Genomic DNA, 23,432 nt, shown 5'->3' on the forward strand with positions numbered 1-23,432 from the left:
ATTTGATGCGCATTATGTACAAAATCACTCGCGTAGCAACGCAAGTATAGCTATATTGCAGTCTGGCAAAGAAGAAAGACAAAAGCCCGATATCTGAAAACTAGATTGCCCACCTTCGTTTAGATGCCTGAGCGACGGGAGCGCCTAATGCTAAAATTATTTCAGATGACCATCCTCATCCGAACAAGTAAATACAGCACTAAACAAGAAGCAAAAAGCCCCGGATAGTTGAATCCCCAAGGCACTTTGTTACAAGATATGTATGCCATTAAGCCAGTAAAACAAATAGGGTATAGATCTATTGACAGATTAACTGAACATAATGATTTCACATATCCAATTTAAACGGAAAATAAAATGCTAGATCAGGAAGTGTCAATTTTGGAACACACTAGCAACCATGTCTCATGGAGACAATTTTAGCAACAGAAGTATCCGTAGTCACCTTAATAGGAATACACAATGTATTCTGATATCCACGTTGTGACTTCAGAAATAACGATGCGGCAACCTTTAGCAGCATATGTTATCTCAATGTTTGACCCGACCACTGAATCTACACCTGAAGAGTCCAAAAGAACATACGTTCAACCTGAGAAGTCCCCAATACCATCGAGAGGGAATCTGCACACACAGGCATCTATACACAGAAAAGCATTACCAGTTACTTGGCTGAAGCATTGCGCTGAAGTGTTGGAAGCCAACTGCTGGATGACCCAACATGTGAAACGTCAGTTGGTCCTGATTGTCTGGAATTCAAGACATGTTTCTTTGAGGAGCCAGGAAAAGCAAATGATGTGGGCGGTACATGTGGTCTTCCAGAACTTGTTCCAGCCCTCTGGAAAGGAAGAGAAATAAGTCAAGAAAAATGTGATGGAATACAAGGGAACTACCTAAAATATGCAATTAAAATATACACTGAAAGGGGTCTTTAGTGTTTGCTAGGACAGATTATGCCTCATTTCCGTCAAAGGTAATATAATCGTGATGACTTACCAACTTATCAAGACGATCAACATCAGAACTCATGTTCTTCTCAGCTATGTGTTTAAGTTGCATTTGAACTGCTGGACGAGCAGCATTACTTGGTCCCACACGCTCTGTGACTTCATCAGCATGAGGAATGTTGCACGAACTGGTAACTGGAATGTAATTTGAATGGAATCATTATGCAAGAAATATAAAATGTGTTTTAGGTAAACTAACAGTAGTTTGTATATTATCAATAAATACGTTATTGAGTGTCAACAACATTGTAATAAAAATTACAGCCAAAACTGTGCCACTGGCTATCTCCAATCATTATAGTCCAGACAAATTTGAACTAGAATCTTTCAACATGGACCCGAAAGCAGTAGCAGAAGTAGGAACAAGAACCTTGTTTGTCGACATCCACCGCAATTGCTCGACTAGTCATTCCACCAGAGACTGGCTGTCATTTCAGAAAAAAATAGAAATTTCATCAACAAAGATATGTATAGCTCTTCCAGAAGTTGAAGTTCTAAAAGAAATGCTTTTCAACAGAGGTAGTTGAAGTTCTAAAAGAAATGTTCTTCAACATAGAAAGTTGAAGTTCTTAAAGAAATGCTTTTCAACATAGATAGTCGAATTTCTAATGTTTTTCAACATAGATAGTTGAGGTTCTAAAATAAATATTTTTTCAACATAGATAGTTGAAGTTCTAAAAGAAATGTTGTCGAAGTTCTAAAAGAAATGTTTTTCAACATGTTGAAGTTCTAAAAGAAATGTTTTTCCACATAGATACTGGAAAGAAGAAAAAAGAAATGAATGAGCCCTTTTAGATCTATGCTCAAAGAAGATCATCATCCTTCCCAATAAGAAAAATGAAAATCAGACATTGTCTGGTCAAACTATCCACCCTTATATCAGGTAGAAGCTATGAAAATTATCTCTTACATTTCAAATTCTTTGAAATGATGCAGACAATCAAACTACAGAAGCAAAGAAAGTGAAAGATTTAATAGCTACTGAAGGAGTCCTATGTTGAATTTGGTAAAGCATACTAACAGAGGATCGAGGTTGACATCTTGTCCTTTGGGCTTGCTGATATTTCAGAATTGTCCAATCAAAAATAAAATCAAATTCATAACCTGCCATAGTTAATTGAAACATGTCAGAAAGGTTCCAACGACATAATTTCAGCAAGTATCACTGCATAATAATGTCCATAAGAACACCCACTGACTAACTCAGAAAATGAATCCACAAAGGATAATGTCTCTCCAAGTATGAGTTATCAAATTATCATTTCCCATACAATACCTTCACGAGTGAACAAGTCACGAACGAGACGCTTTAGGAATCCATAGTCAGGCCGTTGTTCAAAGGTCAAAGAATGGCAATAGTGGAAGTATGAAGCAAATTCCACAGGGTGGGATTTGCATAAAACCTATCAGAAGTTAGGAGTAATCAACCAGTTACTAACTATTTCCTGTTTGAAAAGATCACAATATGCCGTTATTAAGTACATACTTCAATAGGAGTTGAAAGCTTCTTCTCACATATTTTGTCATACTTCTGCTTCTTTGTGGCAGCTTTTAGCCCTTGCCATGGAAGACTTCAAAGGAAAACAGGAAAGATTAATTATTCTTGGAATGAACATTTACAAACCAGACGTGACAAATGCTTGAGGCACATAGAGATATGCATTAATACATAAGAGTAAACACCATTACAATTTTCTGTTTAAAATGACCAGCCTTTTTTTTTAAAGGATTCATTGAAACAAATATGATAATTTTGAAGGTATGTTGAAAGCCATATTTTTTTTATTCATCAGAAACTGGAACAAATATCAATTTTAACACAATACATAAAATCTTCTCTTGTTTTAATTTTCAGAACAGTGAATTTTTGTGTCAGTCTTGCAGCATCATTGTTAACTATCGATAAGGAACTCAAATCTGCACAATGTAATTTCCTAATTAAGCATACCTCCCTCTGAGAAAATAGAGAAGAACATAACCAAGTGATTCCAAATCATCCCGACGACTTTGCTCTGGTAAGTTGATGGATTAAGTTATCATGGAACCAAACTAAAACGAAACACTGCTTGGATCAGCCACAACTTACCAATGCCAAGATGAGTATTGCAGCTAGCATAACGAGCAGTTCCAGTCAAGTTTTTGTTTTCTCTGAGCAAGAAAATAATAAGGATGATCAGTAATCATCATCAGATGTCATTTTCAAAGTCAAAGGTAAAAAACAATATTGGGTCTTTCTGTTCGGCGAGCACAAACACCCAATTGTGGCTTCACCTCTCTATTTCTGTGTTGATGTCACACTTTTATCAAGGAAAAAATATGTATAAATTTGTTGATATTTCTGCTTGCTTATACCACTTGAATTACCAGACATCACTTGTTGCTTACTATGTGAACTCTATCAAAAAAAAAAAAAAAAAAAAAGAAGAAGAGAGAATTGAAATAAAACACAATTATGAATGATGCACCTGTATGGGATATGACGATTGGTATTAGAATCCCTATATCGTTTTGCAAGACCAAAGTCAATGATATACACCTAGAATATCAGATTCAAACAGTTACTATCAGGAGGAAAGGGGGGAAAGTCAGGGTTGCATAGGCAACAACCACAAAACTGATGAGAGGCTCTTTGAATTACTACCTGATTGGCCTTCCGACCAAGACCCATTAGGAAGTTATCAGGTTTGATGTCTCTGTGCAGAAAACCTTTTGAATGCACATATTCTATTCTCGTAATCTGTTGAATATCAAAGTTAGAGTGATTTCTTCTAAAACTCAAATGAGTATAAAAATGCATTGCAAGTATTAATTAGACATGAATATGGCCTAAAACCAAGTAACATGACTTCTATCGCCATGTTTCACTAAGAGGGATTTGGTAGATAAAACAACGGCAGTATACTTAATAATAAATATGAGCCATGGCTAGGTTCAAATTGTGCAAACAGTATCAAGGAAATTTTCTTTGCCCACGTCCACCATATGGATTGGGCATATAAGAATGTTCAGTGGTTTTAGATGAAACAAAAAAAAAAAAAAAAAAACTTGTGTTAGGGAATCAATCCTGCTAATGAAGTGTTAATTATAACTTGTAGAATCCAACCATCAAAAAACAATTTTAAATGAATATTATATAATAATTGCCATTGTAAATAAATCTCTCAAAGACATCCAAGTAAGTCACAAGACAAGTTTTAACTAATCAATGAAGAGAAATAACATATAAAACTGCCAAAAGGAAAAGCACATGAATAGTTTGACTGAGTTCTTAAGGGTACAGTTGGATTATAAGTTCAATTTAGCAATTAGCAGTTTTCTGGGATGGAACCAGGCATATAGAATTTGCCAAATAATATTCCTTAAGAAAATCAAGGATGAGACTTTATCAATTACAATGCTCCTTATATGTTATAACTGTAGAATTATTTGTACATTTTGGATCCAACAAACAGCTACATCAGTTCATCCATAGACATTTGGCCCAAGACATCTCGTGGTTATTTTCTCATTCATGAGGATGTTGCTTTTTTTAGTTCGACCATAAAAAACATGATACTGTGTGCTTCATAACTATCCAGTTTAATTCATCCATGCTTATATTTACAAATTAATTTTTAGTTGAGTAACAGGTCATCACATTCCATATTCAATTGCATCAAATTCACTAAAATTTAAATATGATCAGATAGATTAAGCTCTGAACGCTTTCCCAATTTGTCCAAAGCTGAAAGGGAAAGTTTAAATCCATCCTCTGAAAAGTGTTCTTTTATAATACATCAATTTGCAATTACCATTTGATCTGCAAGCATCAGAACTGTCTTTAATGAGAATTTCCGACCGCAATAGACAAACAAATCTTCAAGACTTGGACCAAGCAAATCGAGAACAAGAACATTTTCCTCCCCGTCAACACCACACCATTTTGTGTTTGGGATGCCACCTACAAGGATGATTTGAGTATTAACTTAGGAATTACAGAAAAGGGAGAAATTTAAGCCATATGGCTTGGTTGACATACTTCCTCCCTGAAGAATGCCATACAGCTTGGCCTCATAAAGCAACTGTGGATGCTTGGTCTTGCTGTTCTCCTGCAATCATGTACAAAAATAGTAAGCAAATAACCAACACGACTAGCTCAATCAGGACAGCGCGATACAAAATAAAATTCATCGACGTCTATTCAAAGCCCGACTGTCCGGAGAATGCATCAAAGTTGATCGACCTTCCAAATTATTTTAAACGCCAAAGAAATTCAGCTAGTCGACCATGACAAATACCACCTTCCGAAAGTTCAATAGGTCATGCCGGATAAGCGCATCATTTTAGGGTTCGGGCAAAAGTAGAAATACATCTTCGAAGAGAAAGCTCAACAAATTCAGTAAGAAGAAAAGGCAAAAGTATCCTCGATCGTGCTATACATACAGGTAGCAAAAATCGGATAGCCAAACAAACAACACATCACGATAGATCGGAGAACTTACGATCTTAACCGCGACGATCTCGAACGTGTCGACGTGCGTCGCTGCAACATCCGTAATCGGATCGTAAGCGAATAATAAAAAAGGAAAACAAACGAACAAAGCGCAGAAGAAAGATCTCGATTCGCCCACCGAGAAAGATCTCGCCGAAGGATCCGCTCCCAATCTTGCGTCCTAGCTTGTACTTCCCGCCGACGATCCGATCCATGGCCTACTTGTCCTTTGTTCGTCTCAGAAGAGCATCCAATAACAACTGGATCGAAGATTTCACGAGAGAGATCTCCAGCTATGGGCAGTACTCAAACGAGGGGGAAGACATCGCTGGGGCATTTCAGGTAATTTAAAGGCATGGCTGCGAGGACGAGAAAGGGAGGCGGCTGCTTCGTTGTTATCCCAGTCGTCGGGAGGCGGTTGGTTGGCCACTCGACCGAAGCGAACCGAACAATTTGGCTCAGGTTCTTTAGCGAGACATCCGGTTTTAAGGTTGTCGTCTTAAACAAATTAGGATTAAGAGAGGTGTGTTTTTTAAAAAATGTTTGGCTCAATTTTAATTCGCTGATTTAATATATTGTTTTAATATCCGATCCGCTTCACTTTTGGACTGAATTCAGAATAATATAATTTTAAATAATAAAAATAATCATAGGAGTTGCAATAGAATCAAATTTCCTCTATCTGAATCCTGAAGATTTATTGATGAACTTTAAATCCTCCCCTAACTAACGAGAATTTCAGTTTGATTTTAGAGTCAGTCTGGATTTTATTTTGGCAGCCCAATTCGGGCCCAATATTTACTACCTGGGGCCCAATACTTAGCATGCACCATCCATCTGTTACAAGTTGGAAAAAAAATATATTACACCATTATAATAATAATAATTTTTAAAAAAAACTGCACTCGACATAAATAAATAATCTCACAGAGACAATTTGAGCTCTAAATCTAGTTCTGAGTCGTCAGAGTTTTGGTCGACAGAACCAGTCGAGTGCTGACGTCGCTGGTGATCCGATCGTTTGCTATTCTTCTGCATTAATTACAGATCAAATCCGCCAATAAATAAATACTATTGATTAAATAAGAAAATCTAAGGTTAAATAAAATTATATTTTGTGAAGCTTTAGATACCTCCATGCATGTCTTGTTCATTGATGAACAGCGTTGTAAGTATCTGACTATTTGTATCGTTTAATTAAGAACCCACAATATTTTTTTCTTTTTACTAGTTACAAATGCATATGATGCAACAGATACACAAGCCCAAACGATAAATGCATATAGATAGATATATACATAGATAGATAAACGTACCTCCTTGTTGCACCAGGACACAAGCATTGATCACCATATGTAACTTCTGTAAAACCACCAAATCCAATCTGAAATAATAATATCTGTGTTCAAACTAAACAGAATTAAGAAAGTTGGTATTTAAGAACTTTGAGATTTATCAGAAACTTCTGGACACACACACAAGAAAGTACGTAAGAATAACTCAACAGACTAATAGAATCTGTTTATCATCTCTCTCTCCTCCTCCTCCTCCTCCTCCTCCTCCTTTTTGCAGAAGAAGAGGGACTCAAGAAGCAACCCTAATTAAGGGAGGTGGAGGATGAGGACTTCTTTTTATTTAGAACTTCCCAGCGCATACAATTATATAATTGTATGCAAAATGTCACGAACTATTGCCCATGAAACAACGTGTTCAATTATTGCATAATGTTCACGAACTATTGGCTACGAAACATGGAACTCGATGTTCATGATTAGATATCGTGAGCTGGATGCGAAATATGGAAGATCTAATCCAGATTACACACACATGGATTAGTTTTCAGGGGATATAAGTTAATTGTTACCTCACGATGCCAATGGCCCTATGATCTGTTTTGCAATAAAATAATTCAGAGGCATACATATTTTTTATAAGTTAACTTTTTTCTCGTGGCCAAAAGACATGCATCTAGTTATAAAGTACCATTTTTATATGCGACGATTACATAATAGAACAGTGTTCAGCACAAGAAGAAATACTAGCTAGCTGAGAATGTTATTTTGCAGGGTGGATGCATAGATGCAAAAGACGAGTGAAAAAACATATTTGAGGGCATGACTTGACAAAAGATAATATATAGTAGAATAATCAAAATACCTAACATAAAACCTCTTACTGTGAAGCATCAAAAAATGCAGACTGCAACAATTGATTGGTCCTAACCATGTTTCTTGGATCTCTTATGGCAGATTGTTTGTTTTACTCTTTTTATCATAATAATTTGCATCTTTGTCATGTCACATGCTTCATCACTGTCTAAAGGACTCTTCAGCTCTATCGATCATATATACCAATATATGTTCAGTCGGTCTTTAGAAGAGCTCTTTGAGGAGGCACTTGATATGATCACGTCTATAAATGTGCATTTTCGAACGCATGAATACATATACTGTCCGGAGAGGCCTGAGCATGTAAAGGACTTGGGCCGGGCTCGACATGGGTTATTTGTTTAATAGAGATTTCAACAAATATCATTTTAATTCGTTTATGAATATTCTGCGCATAGCATGGATTATTTGTGGAGATCAAAAAAAATATAACATCGAACAGTAGAGGAGACAAAAAAGAAAAAAATACAGATTGTATCCCTTTCAATCAACGTCTCGCGTACATGGGCACCCGATTCCCCACCACTCGTGGTTGGGACCGAACTGAGGCCCGAGGGCGGCAGCTTTACGTATTTTGTCGGGTCACGCTCGAGGAGAGTACGAACAACCGCGAGCTCGCAACCCGATGCCGGCTGATCGCTGGATCCTGTGTCGTGCGGCAGCCTCATCCGCACCAACTCCACTACGTTGCATCATCGTGTAACCACAACCCAGCTAATCACAATTCTTCTTTTCCTGCGGCGTGATTCCGTCGTGCACGTGATGTGGAGCTGGTGGAGTCATCTCCGCAAAAAGCCTCCTCTTGCGTCCTCTCTCTTTCTCTCTCTCTCGCATTTGATCGAACACCTGGTCGACGACGCAGCATCGACTCGTGTTTTGTTTGTTTCCGTTCGTCGTCTTTCACCGAGTGCGTTGGCCATGGGAAGTCTCCATCAAGCAAAGAGACGGGATACGGCCTCCCCTTATTAAGTGCCCGCACTTGCCAAGGCTGTGGAAAAAGTTAAAAGAGCCATTACTCCAAATATTTGGCGAAATGAGGTTCGTCATGATTATCGCAAGTGGCGATGTTCCTTGGGATGAGTTCTTGAAGAAAAACAGTGCCACTGTAAAATTTGGAGGATGCAAACATGAAACAACAGGGAAAAATATTCTCTTGTTTTCGCTTATTTTATAGTAATCCAAGAAGAAAAATCCCAAGTAATTTTGCTACTCCAGCTTTCCCAAAAACCTGACCGGATTCAATTGCTTAAAATTAATAACCAAAAAACTGAATACTGCTTAAAAAATAATCGAAGGAAGAGTCACAGTCACTGCTGGCAGAACTATAAATTCAGGGGGCAGAAATCATCTGAGAAGCCAAAGCCCTGGGCTTCAGGTCAAAAGAAAACCACGGTGATGAACACCTACAACTGCTACAGACCAGTAGGACGCCTGTCGGCAGAATTCAGAAGGCAATGTTGGATTAACCTAGATTATAAGCCTAATAATACATAAACAAAATTTTGCTTGGGGGTCTCCGTCCATTAAGTCGATGCTGTCCCCTCACCCACAAGCAAACAGGCCCTCCCTCATTGACGCCGCCATGATAAATAATCCACACGATAATGCCATTTAACTTCTGTGATTCCATCATACCTTGTCATAACGTTCATCGATCAATTAGGACCTGATTCCCAATCATATTATATTTCAGTGCTGAGTGCACGAAGTAAATCATGCATGAGAATATAATCTAGTCATTAGCATCTTTATCCATCTGTGCAAAGTGTGTTTATTGCATATAACAATTGTGGCCTTGAGATTTTCCTGGCAAAATTCTCAAGAAAAGAAGGCAGGCTAGATTTGTTCAGCAATAGCAAAGTTCTCCACTTCACAGTTCAACCCAATATGCCATCAGAACAACAAGTATTAACGCAAAGAATCAGCATGATGTTCTAAGATTTAAGAACTGTCATTCAAAGAATCAGGACAATCAACGGCCAGAAGAAGTAGACTAAATGAAATATTTCATGTCAGCAGAATTACATTTTGATCAGGTATTGGCGTTAGTATCTTTCAATAGAGAACACTCACCAAGCTTGAAAATCTATGTACATAGTAGAGGTCCCCCCACTCATCGAGCTTCACGAAAAAGCTGCCTGGGAGGCAGGTTTCAACATGCATGTACAATGCTGAAAGATAAAGAAAGCCTGCATGAAAGCGATCCGACGATGGCACGAGAGTAACATGGAATTTCTTCCAGTAACTTTTAGATAAACAGTCAAATAAATCAATCTGCCAAAGCTACTTTGCAAGCAAAAGAATAGGACACGCATTTCAGAGTCTATAGCTTGTTTTCTTGCTAAACATGCCAGGCCATAAAGGTCGCGCATTGACTCGCTAGTTGCTCGGCTGGACGAAGGCAAACTGAGGACTGCACGAGTGCCAATTTGAAGGGCAGCTACTTTTTCTAAGCAGTAAATGCTATTGAATTGCAGGGATGTCCATTCCATTTCAAAATAATGTTAGTAGAGAAGGGACAAATTTCTAATAGGTATCCACATGAGACAATTGGACATACAACATCTTAGCTTCAACATGCCTCCTTAGTCTGTGATGATTAGAAGATGCAATCATAGCTATGATCGAATTAAGGTTGAATTCATTTCATCTTCAAATGACTAATCATTTAAGCTACAGATATCTGTACTTGTCGATGCCCATCTAGAACTAATAGGTGTAGAATATCCAAACTTCAACAAATGCCGACATAGCAGCAGCCTAGAAACTCATCATGTGGATTAATATGGATTTTAGATCACCATATAACTTGCTGCAAATATAGCAAATTAAAGCAGTCAGAATTCACATGTTGTATGATTCATGTACTAATGTCGAAACTTAATGCTAGTCTCTAAAAGATCATGAGAGTCTAAAGAGCAAGCAAAGAATTACACAATCATAGACAAAAGATTGAACAGAGAAAGCATGACTCCAACAATGTCATAGAGATAACAATGTCTTAGGCAATGACACCTTAGTCAATATTAAATCTCGAACCACAGAGATAACAGATATAGAACGCTTGCTAACTAAAACCCTTCTTATCTCAAGGAGAACCTATGTGCTATAATATTAATCTTTTTCCCTTAGTTCCGGTTCTTGCACTTCTCCATGGCCCTTGGAGCTGTAAGAGAATAGTAAGAACTCATTTAGCATATATACATGATTGAATCTGAAACAGTATTCAAATATAGGAATCTTTTTCAGTCAAATATATGTAAATTTTATATTTTGGAATTATATAGATGTCCAGAACTGACCGAGTCCAATTGCATCAGAACCCTTCATGATCCTCAATCGTCTGCAGGAGTCAATGAACATCCTGACATATCAATAGATCAACAGTGCAAAATTAACTTTTCAGGATCTGGCAAAATTCAGAAGCAAGAGAGGCTGCTAATCTAAACAAACTTCAATGCAATAGCCATTATAGAAATGACAAAGAATATGTAAATCTCAATTTTTTATTCCAATAGCTTCACGTGAAGACATCAAACAACTGTATATAGTCAACTTACTTCCATGGCACATCACCAACAAGCATCCAATCTCCATCCTTGTCCTCATAAGTAAGGACATATTCAGATCCATTTAATAGATCCAACAACCTGCTTTCAGATAGCCCGTCTCTCATTGGGATTTCTTGAGAGCTGCAGTGCCCTGAAATTCCAAAAAAGAAGAAAACTTTATATGCTACAACAATCAAGGGTAAAATGTAAAGGGTAGTTCGGGTAATTTACTCTGTGATGAAACATATATATGATAAAATTTGCTCTAATAGCAGGAACATTCGAACGCAGTGAGTTTAATATATCAAGATAAATGGGCTAAAATAAATGTCAGAACACAATCAAATAAGCCATCTGTCAAATATAAATATATGGAAGTATATACTCTATAACAGTACTAGGTAGGAAACCAAAGTAAGCTTTGTTGGTCTCAAAAATTTCCTTCTTTATGGAACATCCATGTTCCATCCAACTTACTTTGTTTGATGCATGTAGGATAGATAGGCCAAGAAAATACCAAATAGAGGTAATGCATCTATTTTTCTTGAGTTCCATGGCCAATTACTTATGAAACCACATGTTTGGTAATCATAAAATCCATACCCAACAAGATGAGAGATTGATTGAGAATGACAAAAGGTTATTGTTAGAAATGTTCAAATTCTAGAACTAGGGAGGATGATAAAGGAGGGGAAATCATTTCTTTTATGTTCAACATAGTATGAAAATTGGAAACAAAGAATTATGAATTACAGAAGGCAAGACAAATTAATACAGCTACTACTCCCTGGAAGGTATAAAAGGACCAAAAATGCTCAGTTAGAAATAATTTTTCAACCCTTAAATCTATCAATAGAAGAACCAAATATTAATATAGAGTTCAATGTCCAGAACAAGTGCGTGTTGCCCTCAGATATTTAGGAAAGATTCTAGTTATAATTTTCTTGTCATATTAAATGCATGAGCCAGTCTGTAATGTGAATTTCAAAGAGGAGAAAGAGAGCTTACCAATGGTGAAACCACTGAACATCTTGTCAAGTGACAAAGAAAGTTCTTTGTAGTCACTATATGTTATCAAGTCAACTTTCCTGAGATAAGGAGCACCATCCATGCTAACCTTGACATAAAGACAACCAAACCCATGTTTTCCATCCATTTCTTTGTTCTTTGGAGGATTAGTAGCCATTGTGTTCTTTCGGTAACTACGAATTGGTGGCCAACCAACTACCTGTGCCCTGTCATGAACAAAGAAAAGTTAGATGAATGTATCAACTGACATTTGCACCAATAAAGCATCACTCTGCACATTATTTCCAGAAATAATTTGATCCTTGAAAGTAAAAGAGAAAATTTTAAATATAACTGAGAGAAGATAAATTAATTCAGGACTCCAGCAACAAAATAAAAAACACAACTAAGATAACCAAAATATTCCATAACTAAACAAGCTTGTCTACAAATTAGGTTCAAGAAAGTAGAATAGAAATGGAGGAAAATCATGATCAACACAAACTAAGAACACTTCCAGGAAGATTAAAGATGCTCCTAAAGTTAGTGCAACGATTCAAAAGAAAAAAAATCAAATAAGATAATCAAGACAAAAGGAGGGAACAAAGCAAATGATAGGAAAAGATAGAAAATTAAAAAAAAAAATATCAGAACAATGTAAAAGCTTAAGGGGCAAAGTTTTCTCATAAACTATAAGTTTTTTCTCTATTTGCTGAGCGATGCAACTATCAGCTTATTTGTAGATTCCTGTGCTTCGTAAAAAGTTAGAATTTTATTATCCCAAAAATTTTGTGATTTAAATCCTATAAAAATTCATGGATTTGTGTTTGAGAATTCTTGAAAATTCGTAAGACTAACAGTTCTATTTTAACACACTCACACACACACACACACACACACATATATCAAGTTTATGATTACAAAATAGAATTTCACTTCTCATTTTCTCACTTAATCCAAACATAATGATTGAAGTTAAAATTTTTAAGAACTCTTTTAATTTTTTTTCCAACTAAAAATGATTCCAAGCAAGCCTTGGTAAAATGACACACAAAAAAAAGGAAGGAAAAAAATCTGTTTACTCGACTTACTTTGCAGCAGGAGCAATTTCACGCTGGATTTCGTCAGAATTCCCCACGGAGATATTCGAATCGCGGCCGGCCGCCTTGGTCCCCTCGTCCTTAGCGGCACTCCCTAGCACAGTTGTCTTCCCACCGCTAGCCCCTTCCCTCTTGGGAGAGAACAAGGCGCCGCCTTTCGACATTTCCTTCTCAGAGCCACCCCCACCGGCGGCCAGGCCCCACTTCCCGGCTCCCGCATCTAAGGCATCAGCGAATCCCCTCTTCGCGCCAGTGAAGAAGCTCTTAGGCGGTAGCAACTCCAGGGTGAGACCAACCTTGTCGTCCCGGACGGGTGACTCCGATCCTGGGAGGCCCAAACGGAGCTCCGTCTCCTTGAGGTTGAGAATCCCATCACCGGCAGCGGTCGCCGAGCAGATGCGCTCCGTTAGGACGTTGCAATCGTGCTCCAGAGGTGGTGACATCAGCCTCTGCGAAGGTCACCAGTGAGCATTAGCACACAAGGAGACGAAGGAGAAGAGAAGAAGACTGCAAGATGAGAAGCAACGAGCGAGAAGGCAGAAAGGAGCGACCTTTGAGAGTTGAGTTTAGTGTCTGCGAATGCGCAGAGAGAAGCCTGCTGTATTTTGTCTCCTTTTATTTAGATCCAGAAACATGAACAAAGGCACTTCTCTTGATATATTTTATTTGCATTAATTTTTTTAAAATAAAAAGTAACCAACTGTAAATAATAATAATAATAATTTTGCTGAAGAATTATTATTGCAATTGTTCCTTTTTTTCGTTTTTTCCCTTTTGTAACTTGGAATGGTTTTATGTATTAGTAGCTCACTTATATATGATTATTGTAACAATATAAGATGACTTAATTTTTCAAAAAACATGGTAAATATAAAATTTAAATACTAATTCCCTGATGTTTGAATTTTTTATTTGAATTGATAATTGAATTTCAATTCCTATATTTGTATTTCTAATAATTTTAAAAAAAAACTAAAAACAGTATGAGTGTAAATTCAGACATCCTTTTTTAAAATTAATTATTATTATTATTATTTTGGCACCTCATTGAGACAGGGCCTACCTTATCAAAAAAAATTTATCCAAATGCACCCTTATTTTCCATATTTACCAAAACATGCTCTCCCGTAGTTTTTCGCCATTCTGCCCTTTTTATTCCGAATCAGCCTTAAAATATTTTTATTTACTGCCTGTCTCATTTTTAATGCATCCTGTACTCTGTGAACTTTCGACTCCTCAATTTTTTATTTTATTTTATTTTCAACTGCTTAATTGGGCAGATTAGGTTTTAAAAAATAATTTTAAAAAACACGTGGAGACATGGCCTGTACTTGAATCCACGAAAAATAAAATACAGGGACCGAAAGAATCATTTTGCTGCTTCCTACATATCATGATATCACCTCATTTTAATGAATATTTTTTGTAGTTTTAATTTAATCTAGCTCGTAAGATTTACTTGATAGTTTTATATATATACTGTTGATTAAGTGCAATTTCAAGATACATACAAAATATTTAGCTAATTACTTTGTCTAGCTAACATGACTTGAAGTTGGTAAGACATTAATTATAATGGTCACCTCGTAAAATTCATTGAAATGTATCTTTTTATCAAGTAATGCACATGGAAAAAACCATACTATTATAATATAATTAATATGCAGGAAGAAATAATGTTATTTCCTCGCGCTCTTCATCTATTTCGAATATTAATATAACACAACTAATTTTATTTAAAAATATATAACTCTTTACGATCAATATGTCCTGATCATTATACTCAAGTCATAAATATTTTTAAATAACTTGTTATAGAGCATGCATTACATAGTGATATATTTAGTCATCTAATTTGGCTCGAACTATAATCTTTTTATTTAAAATTTTTCTTGTCAACTTCAGTCATCAAACACAAGTCAGTAGAATTTTTTTATGCAATTCAAAAAAGTTTTTTTTTGTTATTTAAAATTTTTAAAATATTTTTTCCCGGGGAGAAGACGAACTTCATTGCAAAGGTCCAAAAAATAAATTTAAACAAACCATTAGAGAGAGAGAGAGAGGAGTAACTTTGTCGGAGCAATAAAAAAAATCAATAAGTGAGAGAAGGCATAATGGAGCCTGCCCACCGACAAGTTACTGTAACTCGTTCGCCATGTCTCACGTCCAGACAACGACGCCTCTCTTCCCATTTTATTATTTTATTTCATCCTCGTCTGGGAAACGGTTAAATAAATAAAAATAGAAAACATATATATTATGAACATATTTCAATTCAGTTCAATTACGAACAAAAATATTATTATTATTATTTGCTATAATAATTATTAGTTTGGAATTTAAAGGTGAACCTTTGATCAAAATGGACCACATTTGGGCTGCTATTGGGCTAGAAGCCCAAAAGCTCCCTCAGCCCCAAAACAAATATTTCAGATTCGGAGCGGAATGTCAACACATGCCTCGTTTTTTTTTTTGTAAATTTTTAGTGATTAATTATTCATAGATCTAATCAATTAAAAAGCAAAATATTCCAAATTATCATAATAGCCTATGAGGACTAGGCACCAAAAGGACGGGGAAATTCCACGGAAAAGATTGGCATAAAATAATAATTTTGAATTGGATTTGGGTGGTTTAGGTCAAAAGGCTTCATTAAGAACCGTAATCATGAGCTCGCCTTAATTAACTTTTGTTTTTAATTGGAAAGTAAAGAAGCAATAGGACGAATTTGGAACAAAGGCATCCATTAATTACATATAGAAGACTATAAGTCAACACTACTTGTGGACTTTATGTTTTGTAGGGGGAAAATTAAATTGAAAGAACTATAGATAAATAGATAGATAGATAGATAGATGCCAATTTTGTTGGTGTTGTAAAGAAGGGAATAATAATAAAATTCCAAATTTCATGCACTGAAAATGACTCATAGGAACAAATGGATTAATTTATGTAACGTAAGATCCTCAAGGATCAGTTCACGTGCTTAGTGTCCAAAGTTTTTCTTCTTTGGCCTTATCCTAAGATCAGAAATATCCTTCGTTAGGATAAAGACGATAGATTTTAGAATAGATCGAGAAGAATATAGATTTTCTTTTTATAATAATTTATTTGGTGAAAAAAATTAATGGGAAAAAATGAAATATTTTCTCACCATCGATCACTCTCAACGAACATAAAGCAAGCGACCAAGAAATTTAACAAAGTAACTTTGTCTCCCTTCTTGATTCGAGCTTCAAGTACTACACGGACAAGTTGACAATGGCTCTTAAAAAGAAGTCATTGAGAAGCATCATTTAAGGGTTGAATTAATTTAACTTAACTAATTTGTGTAGGTATTGCCAAGAATATTTTTTATATAGAAAAAATACATTTCGACGTCATACCGACGAGATTAGTTTTTGTAGTCTGGTCCACAGATTTGGATTTATATATAGCGTGTTTGAATGAAATTAATACAAGCATCTATATAACCTACGCACTAGGAAAATATTAGTATTCATAATTAATGATCTATTGGCAGTATTAATACCGATAAACAAGACTAGCTCTTATTGGATTTTAGTTTGTTGGCAATCATCGGTATATATAGGGAACTAATTAAATCTCCTTTTTCCTTTTAAGAAATAGTATTATGTATAGTAAAGATCTCACTCCATCCCAAAGCGAATTGTACTTGGACAACTCCTATGATCGTTTACTAATAATAAATAATCTAATTTTATTTTTGAATATAAATTTTCATCCTTTGAATAAAAATATGCACCTTAATTTAATATTTTTTAAATAAAATTAGTAAACCTTAAATATAATTAAAAGCATATAATATCCAATATTTATAATTTAATAATACTTAAGATTAAATTTAATACTATATATTTTTAATATTATTAACATAATTTGTCATGTGTGTGAGCGAGTGAAAGAGGTGGGCTCCACTCAAATCCTGTCCACTTAAAACTACGCCGTGACAACTCACCCCACTAGAAAGGAATAAGACAGCGTTCACTATAAGACAAACCAGAGAGCAACTACTTTTATTGATGCAAACTCTTTTATTACGTTTAAATAAAATAATATTAATTCAAAGAAAGTGTGAGAAATAATTCTACAATACATATAAGTAGGAAAAAAAAGGACACGAGGCTCCCGACAAAGATTGCAAGCAAGGTACGGATTTTGCGAACTCGAATTCTTTACCCATCCCTGAAACCCGTCGTGGGCTCGGCTTTTGAGGGGTTGAGGCTAATTAATGGTGCTGCTTCCTGGTGGCAAAAGGGATTTTGTTGATGATATATAAAATAATAATTAAAATTATCGTTTGGATATTTGCTTAATTAGGCAAATAGACGCCTTATGATTATATTCCCCATTTATTTTAGTTCGATACATTCTGGTATTTTTTTGACGTCGTAAAACATTAATTTTCTGTGTATTGTCATGTCAAAGCTTCAAGATAATGATAGCTAGATTATTGTCTTTTATTGAATAGATTAGAGCCATGCATGCACGATTCATGCTTTAATTTTTTGTATTGCTATTGCGTCTGTGTGTGGCTTAAAGTGATTATTCCTTTGTACAAATGAAGTCCTATTTAATAAGGCAATTTAACTCTGTTTCTTATAATCAAGAAAATAAATTCTTTTTTTTTCCGAAGAGTCAATGGACGGTAGTGAGATTTACTCGTTTTTCCACTTTCCCCTCAACTAACATTCTGCATAAACCAGCTAGCAACCAAATAGTTCATAATGATCGTATATGTTTATATGGATTTTCTAACATATACAACTATAAAGTTCTAAATTGTGTCACATGGAGTTGCTTGTTAGGAGAGTTTAACCAAACACATCCCTAACAGTAGAATTTCATCTTTGCTTTTCTCACACTTTAATTATTGACCTTGCTTTAACCGTCTTTAATAAAATTCGCTTAAGGTCTCGTCCTGTCTAGCTGAATTTTATTCCATTAGATCGATCAGTTTGATATCCCAACATTAAAAAATGGCTGCTCAAATCCCTAAGCCCACACTGCCAACTCCTTGGCCATAATAATAAATTTTATTCACTCAGGCCCCTCGTCAATTAAAGTCTCAACCCACTTCCTGGTCTGAAAGCACTGCCCTACCCTTTTTGCTCAAGCTACTTTAACACAAAGCCAAAGCAGCAAAAGAATGGGGGGAAATGTGAAAAAATATATATATTTTTTTCAAGAAAAAGTATGCCCTAAAAATATTTTTAAAAAGGAGATAAAAGAGAGAGAAGCAGACCCCAAAACAAAGACGGCTTTATACTTCCATGTACTAAGCTGCATCCAACTCTCTTCGCTCGACTGTAACAATTGTATTCCGCTTCCAAGATTTAAGTTTACTTTGAGAGCTCCAATTGATGCAGCAGGTGATCATGGACGGTAGTAGTAGTAGTAGTAGTTCTCCCGCCCCGACTTGGTGGAGCTTGAACAAGGCGATGCCTGTTCCCTTCCCTCAACCTTCCAGTAATCATGAGATGTGGCATCCAGATCATGGAAGCCAAGATTTGCCAGAGTCATGGTGCCAACTTCTACTGTAAGCTAATCCATGCATATTTCTTCTCAATCCCTGAGATCTATAGGTTTCTGTATCTATTATAGCTCGCGAGTATGTACACATATGTATGTATATATGTAATTTTAATTATCTGACAACAAAGAAATGATCCAGCGGAGGGTTGGTCGCAGAAGAAGAAAAGCATGGGTTCAGCAAGAGGATGGGGGCTAATGACAATTGTAGAGTATTGGATCAATTGCTACGTGAGCAGCAGATGGTGTATCCATCACCGTCTGAATCAGAAATAGCAGGGTTTCATCGTCAAGTGCCATTCTCATGGAATCAAAATCCTATTGTTTCAGCTTCATCTCCCAGGTCCTGCGTCACCTCCAGTTTCAGCACCCACAACATGTTGGATTTCTCACACAAGCCCAGGCAGCAAATCGATAACAACTCTTCTGAGGTAATTCTCAAGCTAATTAGTAGCAGGTGTAAGGTTTTGATCACATAAACTGATCAAATCTTACTACTTGTTGGTTTACTGAAATCATGTTATATAATTATGAAGGGAAACAGCACAGAAACTGCTTCAGCTTTGAAGAAAGCTAAGGTTCTCGGGTGTTCCTCTCCAAAATCTACTCTCAAGGTCAAAACTCGTTTCTCTATCCTCATCACTAGTTAGGTGATTATATTTTGAAGAGTCTTAAGTAACCAAATTAAATAAGTGGGAATTATATATGTGGGGTTTGGTTTCAGGTGAGGAAGGAGAAGCTAGGGGATAGAATAACCACACTGCACCAGTTAGTGTCCCCATTTGGAAAGGTATTTAATGCTGCTTTCAGCTTTTAATAGAACACAAATTCTATCCCCTATTTGTGTTTCGTTTAATGCTGCTGTTACGTATTTATTTTTAATAATTCATAAATCAGGAGATTAAAAAAAAAGAAAATTATTAAACAAGGGCCGCAATAAACTGATAAACTGGTCAAGGTTTAATTGGTCACTCAATAATTAATTAGATTATTTTGATATTTCAACTAAAGGAAACCTGACTCAAAGTCCTTTTTAGACTGACACAGCATCCGTGTTGCAAGAAGCCATTGGCTACATCAGATTCCTCCACAGTCAAATCCAGGTCAATCAAATGTTTCACTCTTCTCTATCTCTGACCTTTAACTTCCACACTGAAATGATCAAGTGAAATTTTCAATTTTTTTTAAAAGTCAGAGCTACAGGCACGCAGTAAAACGAAAGGCATTATAGTATGCAGTATATCTTTTAGTTATTGTTGTCTTGTAGTCATATTATCTATTGTTCTTTGGTGTGTATTATTTGTAATTTTGTAGGGTCTGAGCTCGCCGTACCTGGAGCAGCAGCAGGCCATGAGGCAACAGAGGCAACAGAAGCCTGTGAGTAATTATATCTATGCCGTTACCATTCCCAACAAATTAGCTCGCACGAGCTCACTGACGGATGCACACATGTCGATAATCTTTCCTATCAGAAAAAGAAGGAAAAATCGTAGGCGAAATTTTTATCTAGTATATATTTGTATGTATATAATTTTCGTCCTTAAGCTTATCAGTTTGGGACAGGTATGTACATCACAATTCACAAACATCTGGATCTGACCTACCCAACATGAAAAGTATATATCTAAAGAATCTCAGTACTGGAAAGACGCCTTACGACACAATTAAAGGCATTGGATTGGAACAAATTAAAGTTGCATTACCTTTACAGCTTCAAATCACACCTAATTCTTTTCCTTGCGCTAAGTTTATGCACTCATGCAGATCTTAAATTATTGGATGATAAGTTGATGTAATTGTTTGATTAGGTGAATGATAATGGTGCTGGTGATGAAGAGTCGAGAAAGGATTTGAGGAGTCGAGGGCTGTGCCTTGTCCCTGTCTCCTTCACCATGCACGTAGGAAGTGACAACGGGGCAGATTTGTGGGCTGCTGCTCTTGGTGGAGGATTCTGATAGATCCGGAGATGCATACACATGTAATATTTATATATGCTCTTGAAATTAACTCTCTTTCAAGCTTGCTTCGGACTTAATTATATATATTCATGATGGGCATAGCATCATTAGCAGTCATTCTGCTCAAAGTGAAGGCTGATTGCTAATGATGTTATGGAAGTTGGTTAATTGCATGCATGAAACGTACGTAGCACGGCGTGCAATTCGGCAGACATATATGAACAAGATTAGTTATATTGTTTTTCTAAATTCCCCAACTCAGTATATATCAAGCTGCATGCGATGCATGCATGAGAAAACTGTAATTAATAATTAAACAGAAGGGCAGTACCAGTAGTAGTCTTCACTGGCTAGAGCTATCTTTGTTTGAGTTGACGTATATCAGGATTTTCATTCTAGCCTCCACCAGGTAGAAAATCCTCACGTAGCCATATATATATATATATCTATCCACCATTGTTTTTAGCAGTAAATTAGATAAGAATATTTTAGTCTAGAAAATTGAAAGACTTGATTTGAGAATCTCTGGACTCAATTTGTGTGATTTGTTTATTATCCTACTCTTGTTTATTTATAGCCAGTAGCAGCCTAAGGGATCGCCTACGTACTCTTGTTTAATATAATTCCAATCGTCCTCAACTTTCTTATATATATCTAGTTAATGTAGATCGATGGCGATTGCAAGAGTCATTATTGAACAGGAAAATAGGTTGAATTTAGAAGCAACGTAACTATCAAATGAGTTTGTAACGAAAGACTCCAAATTTTCCATGAGCAATCACACACACACACACAAAACGAAGAGCAGCATGATTACAGGATTGATTTATTTTGCTTTAATAATTGTTCGTCTGATGTACTCCTACTCCATATATAGTTCGCACCAAATTGAATAAAATAATGTTGTGGAACTTGTAAGTATAAGATACATGGTAGATCCAAGGAAGCAACATTGCGAGGCTATATGTTTTGCTATTTTAGAGGCACAATGAACGTTTCACTTCGTTATAAGTACGGGTGTCAAAAATAAATCTGACTCAAGTCGATCCTCAAACCGTTGTAAAAGATCATAATTAAGATCTATTTAAACTCTAATCTAGTTCTAAGACGACTTGTATTTGTACTTCACACCAATTTGAACTAAATGATAAGAGAAAAGTGATAAGCTATTGATGTTTTTAACAAGACTGAATTATGTTTTTAACGGTCCCAACTAATTTATCATTCAAAGTTGAAAAGCCACTCATCTGAAGCAATTTGATTACAGAAGGCATCGGATGAATTAGTGCTCAAGACATAAAATCAAGAACTCTATAAAGACTTTTGAAATCATTCTCCATCATCATGATAATGATATCAATTACATATCTTAGCAATATATGCATATTACAGGAAACAATGTGAATGTCATAACTTTAAAAGGAAGAAAAAATTAAGTGAAATGTTAAGCAAAAATGAACTAAAAAAGACAATACGCAACAAAATTATTTATGGCTCCTACTGATACTATTATATCTCTATATGTAAACGTTGTGCACTTATAGATGCATGGGGATTGAATTTAAGTGTGAGACCAAACAAAATTTTTTTTGGCATATAGTAGCAGAAATATGTCTTGTATTCAGTGAAATAAGTAAAAGAATAGTTTGGGTGCCATAGCATGACTAAACAGTAATTCAATGCCAGAGCATGACTCTGATCTTTCATCACAGATTTGCTTTGGATTACTTTGAAATCTGATATTCATGAAGAGATGCATTTATACAAATACTTTCAAAGATGAAAATGGGTACAAGTGAACTGCATAATAGTACACTATGTAGGAAACAAAGACTATCATAAGATATAGTCTAAAAGTTTTGTTCCTCAATATCAAGAAGTCAATGGAACATGCTGCTCCAACATCCAATATGTCATGAAACTAAAGGTAAAGCTAAACACATGGAAATTTAACTTCACAGTTTAGAATAGAGAGCTAATGCTTATAAAATAGAAGTATGTCAGTTAAGAGTGGAACTTCGTTGACGCACTACATTTTTGAATGGACTAATGCAAATGGAGCCATTTTTTACCTAGAGGTTTGCGGAGGGTTAGAACCTTTCCTCTCTCCAACACAGTTTAACTTTTGTAATTTTGACCTGTTATTCTGTCAGATTTGTATTATAAAAGAGGACTGATATATCTGTTGGCCGTGGGAATAAGAAACCTTGCCAAACCACATAACCACTTTCTCCAGTTCAATCTTGTTTTGTGATTCTTTTGCTCATCTTATTTCTATTTTTCTTGCATTTATAGTGTAGTACTTCCACAAAGGCTTGGAAAGAGACAGAGGCCAAGGATGAATGATAGTCATGTGATTATGTATTGTTAAACTGAATGTACTGAAAGGTTTTTTCAATATCCTCTAGGGAAAAACAGGACTGTAGATGGAATTAATTAGTTGCATTTAAACTGTACATACATGTATGTAACTTCTATAAGTTACCCATCTATGTAACTTCAGCAACTTGCCTTGTTATCTTAAAAAGAATTTGCAACATAATCTCTATTTTCTCTTCTTTTTTTGTTTTCCATTCTGTGCTATCCAAGAACTAGTCAGATAAAGATAATCATCTT

General features: G+C 35.8%; 3 protein-coding genes across 3 annotated transcripts; 1 reads left to right on the forward strand and 2 right to left on the reverse strand.

Moving 5' to 3' along the window:
- Positions 1-314: 314 nt before the first annotated feature.
- Positions 315-5,890, reverse strand: LOC141837742 (casein kinase 1-like protein 4). Its single transcript, XM_074725114.1, has 15 exons — positions 5,618-5,890; positions 5,489-5,529; positions 5,026-5,095; positions 4,799-4,947; positions 3,649-3,744; positions 3,473-3,543; positions 3,094-3,155; positions 2,956-3,019; positions 2,494-2,578; positions 2,284-2,410; positions 2,029-2,111; positions 1,378-1,432; positions 997-1,142; positions 662-838; positions 315-562 (listed from the first exon to the last, which is right to left on the reverse strand). Exons 1-14 carry the CDS (start codon positions 5,691-5,693, stop codon positions 665-667), a joined length of 1,299 nt encoding a protein of 432 aa, XP_074581215.1. The 5' UTR covers positions 5,694-5,890; the 3' UTR covers positions 315-562; positions 662-664.
- A 4,708-nt stretch (positions 5,891-10,598) lies between these two features.
- On the reverse strand, positions 10,599-13,910 carry LOC141838947 (auxin-responsive protein IAA17-like). Its single transcript, XM_074726580.1, has 6 exons — positions 13,857-13,910; positions 13,297-13,754; positions 12,206-12,432; positions 11,207-11,348; positions 10,949-11,010; positions 10,599-10,812 (listed from the first exon to the last, which is right to left on the reverse strand). Exons 2-6 carry the CDS (start codon positions 13,746-13,748, stop codon positions 10,775-10,777), a joined length of 921 nt encoding a protein of 306 aa, XP_074582681.1. The 5' UTR covers positions 13,749-13,754; positions 13,857-13,910; the 3' UTR covers positions 10,599-10,774.
- Positions 13,911-18,590: 4,680 nt separating this feature from the next.
- LOC141840165 (transcription factor bHLH68-like) lies at positions 18,591-20,880 on the forward strand. The gene is made up of 7 exons (XM_074728069.1): positions 18,591-18,865; positions 19,001-19,289; positions 19,395-19,472; positions 19,583-19,648; positions 19,896-19,961; positions 20,173-20,235; positions 20,667-20,880. The coding sequence occupies exons 1-7, from the start codon at positions 18,690-18,692 to the stop codon at positions 20,811-20,813; spliced, it is 885 nt and encodes a 294-aa protein (XP_074584170.1). The 5' UTR covers positions 18,591-18,689; the 3' UTR covers positions 20,814-20,880.
- Positions 20,881-23,432: the final 2,552 nt, after the last annotated feature.

The sequence above is a fragment of the Curcuma longa genome, chromosome 11 (genome assembly GCF_044706935.1).
Source record: "Curcuma longa cultivar G26 ecotype Majalengka, Jawa Barat chromosome 11, ITB_CL_G26_1.1, whole genome shotgun sequence".
Lineage (NCBI taxonomy): Eukaryota > Viridiplantae > Streptophyta > Magnoliopsida > Zingiberales > Zingiberaceae > Curcuma > Curcuma longa.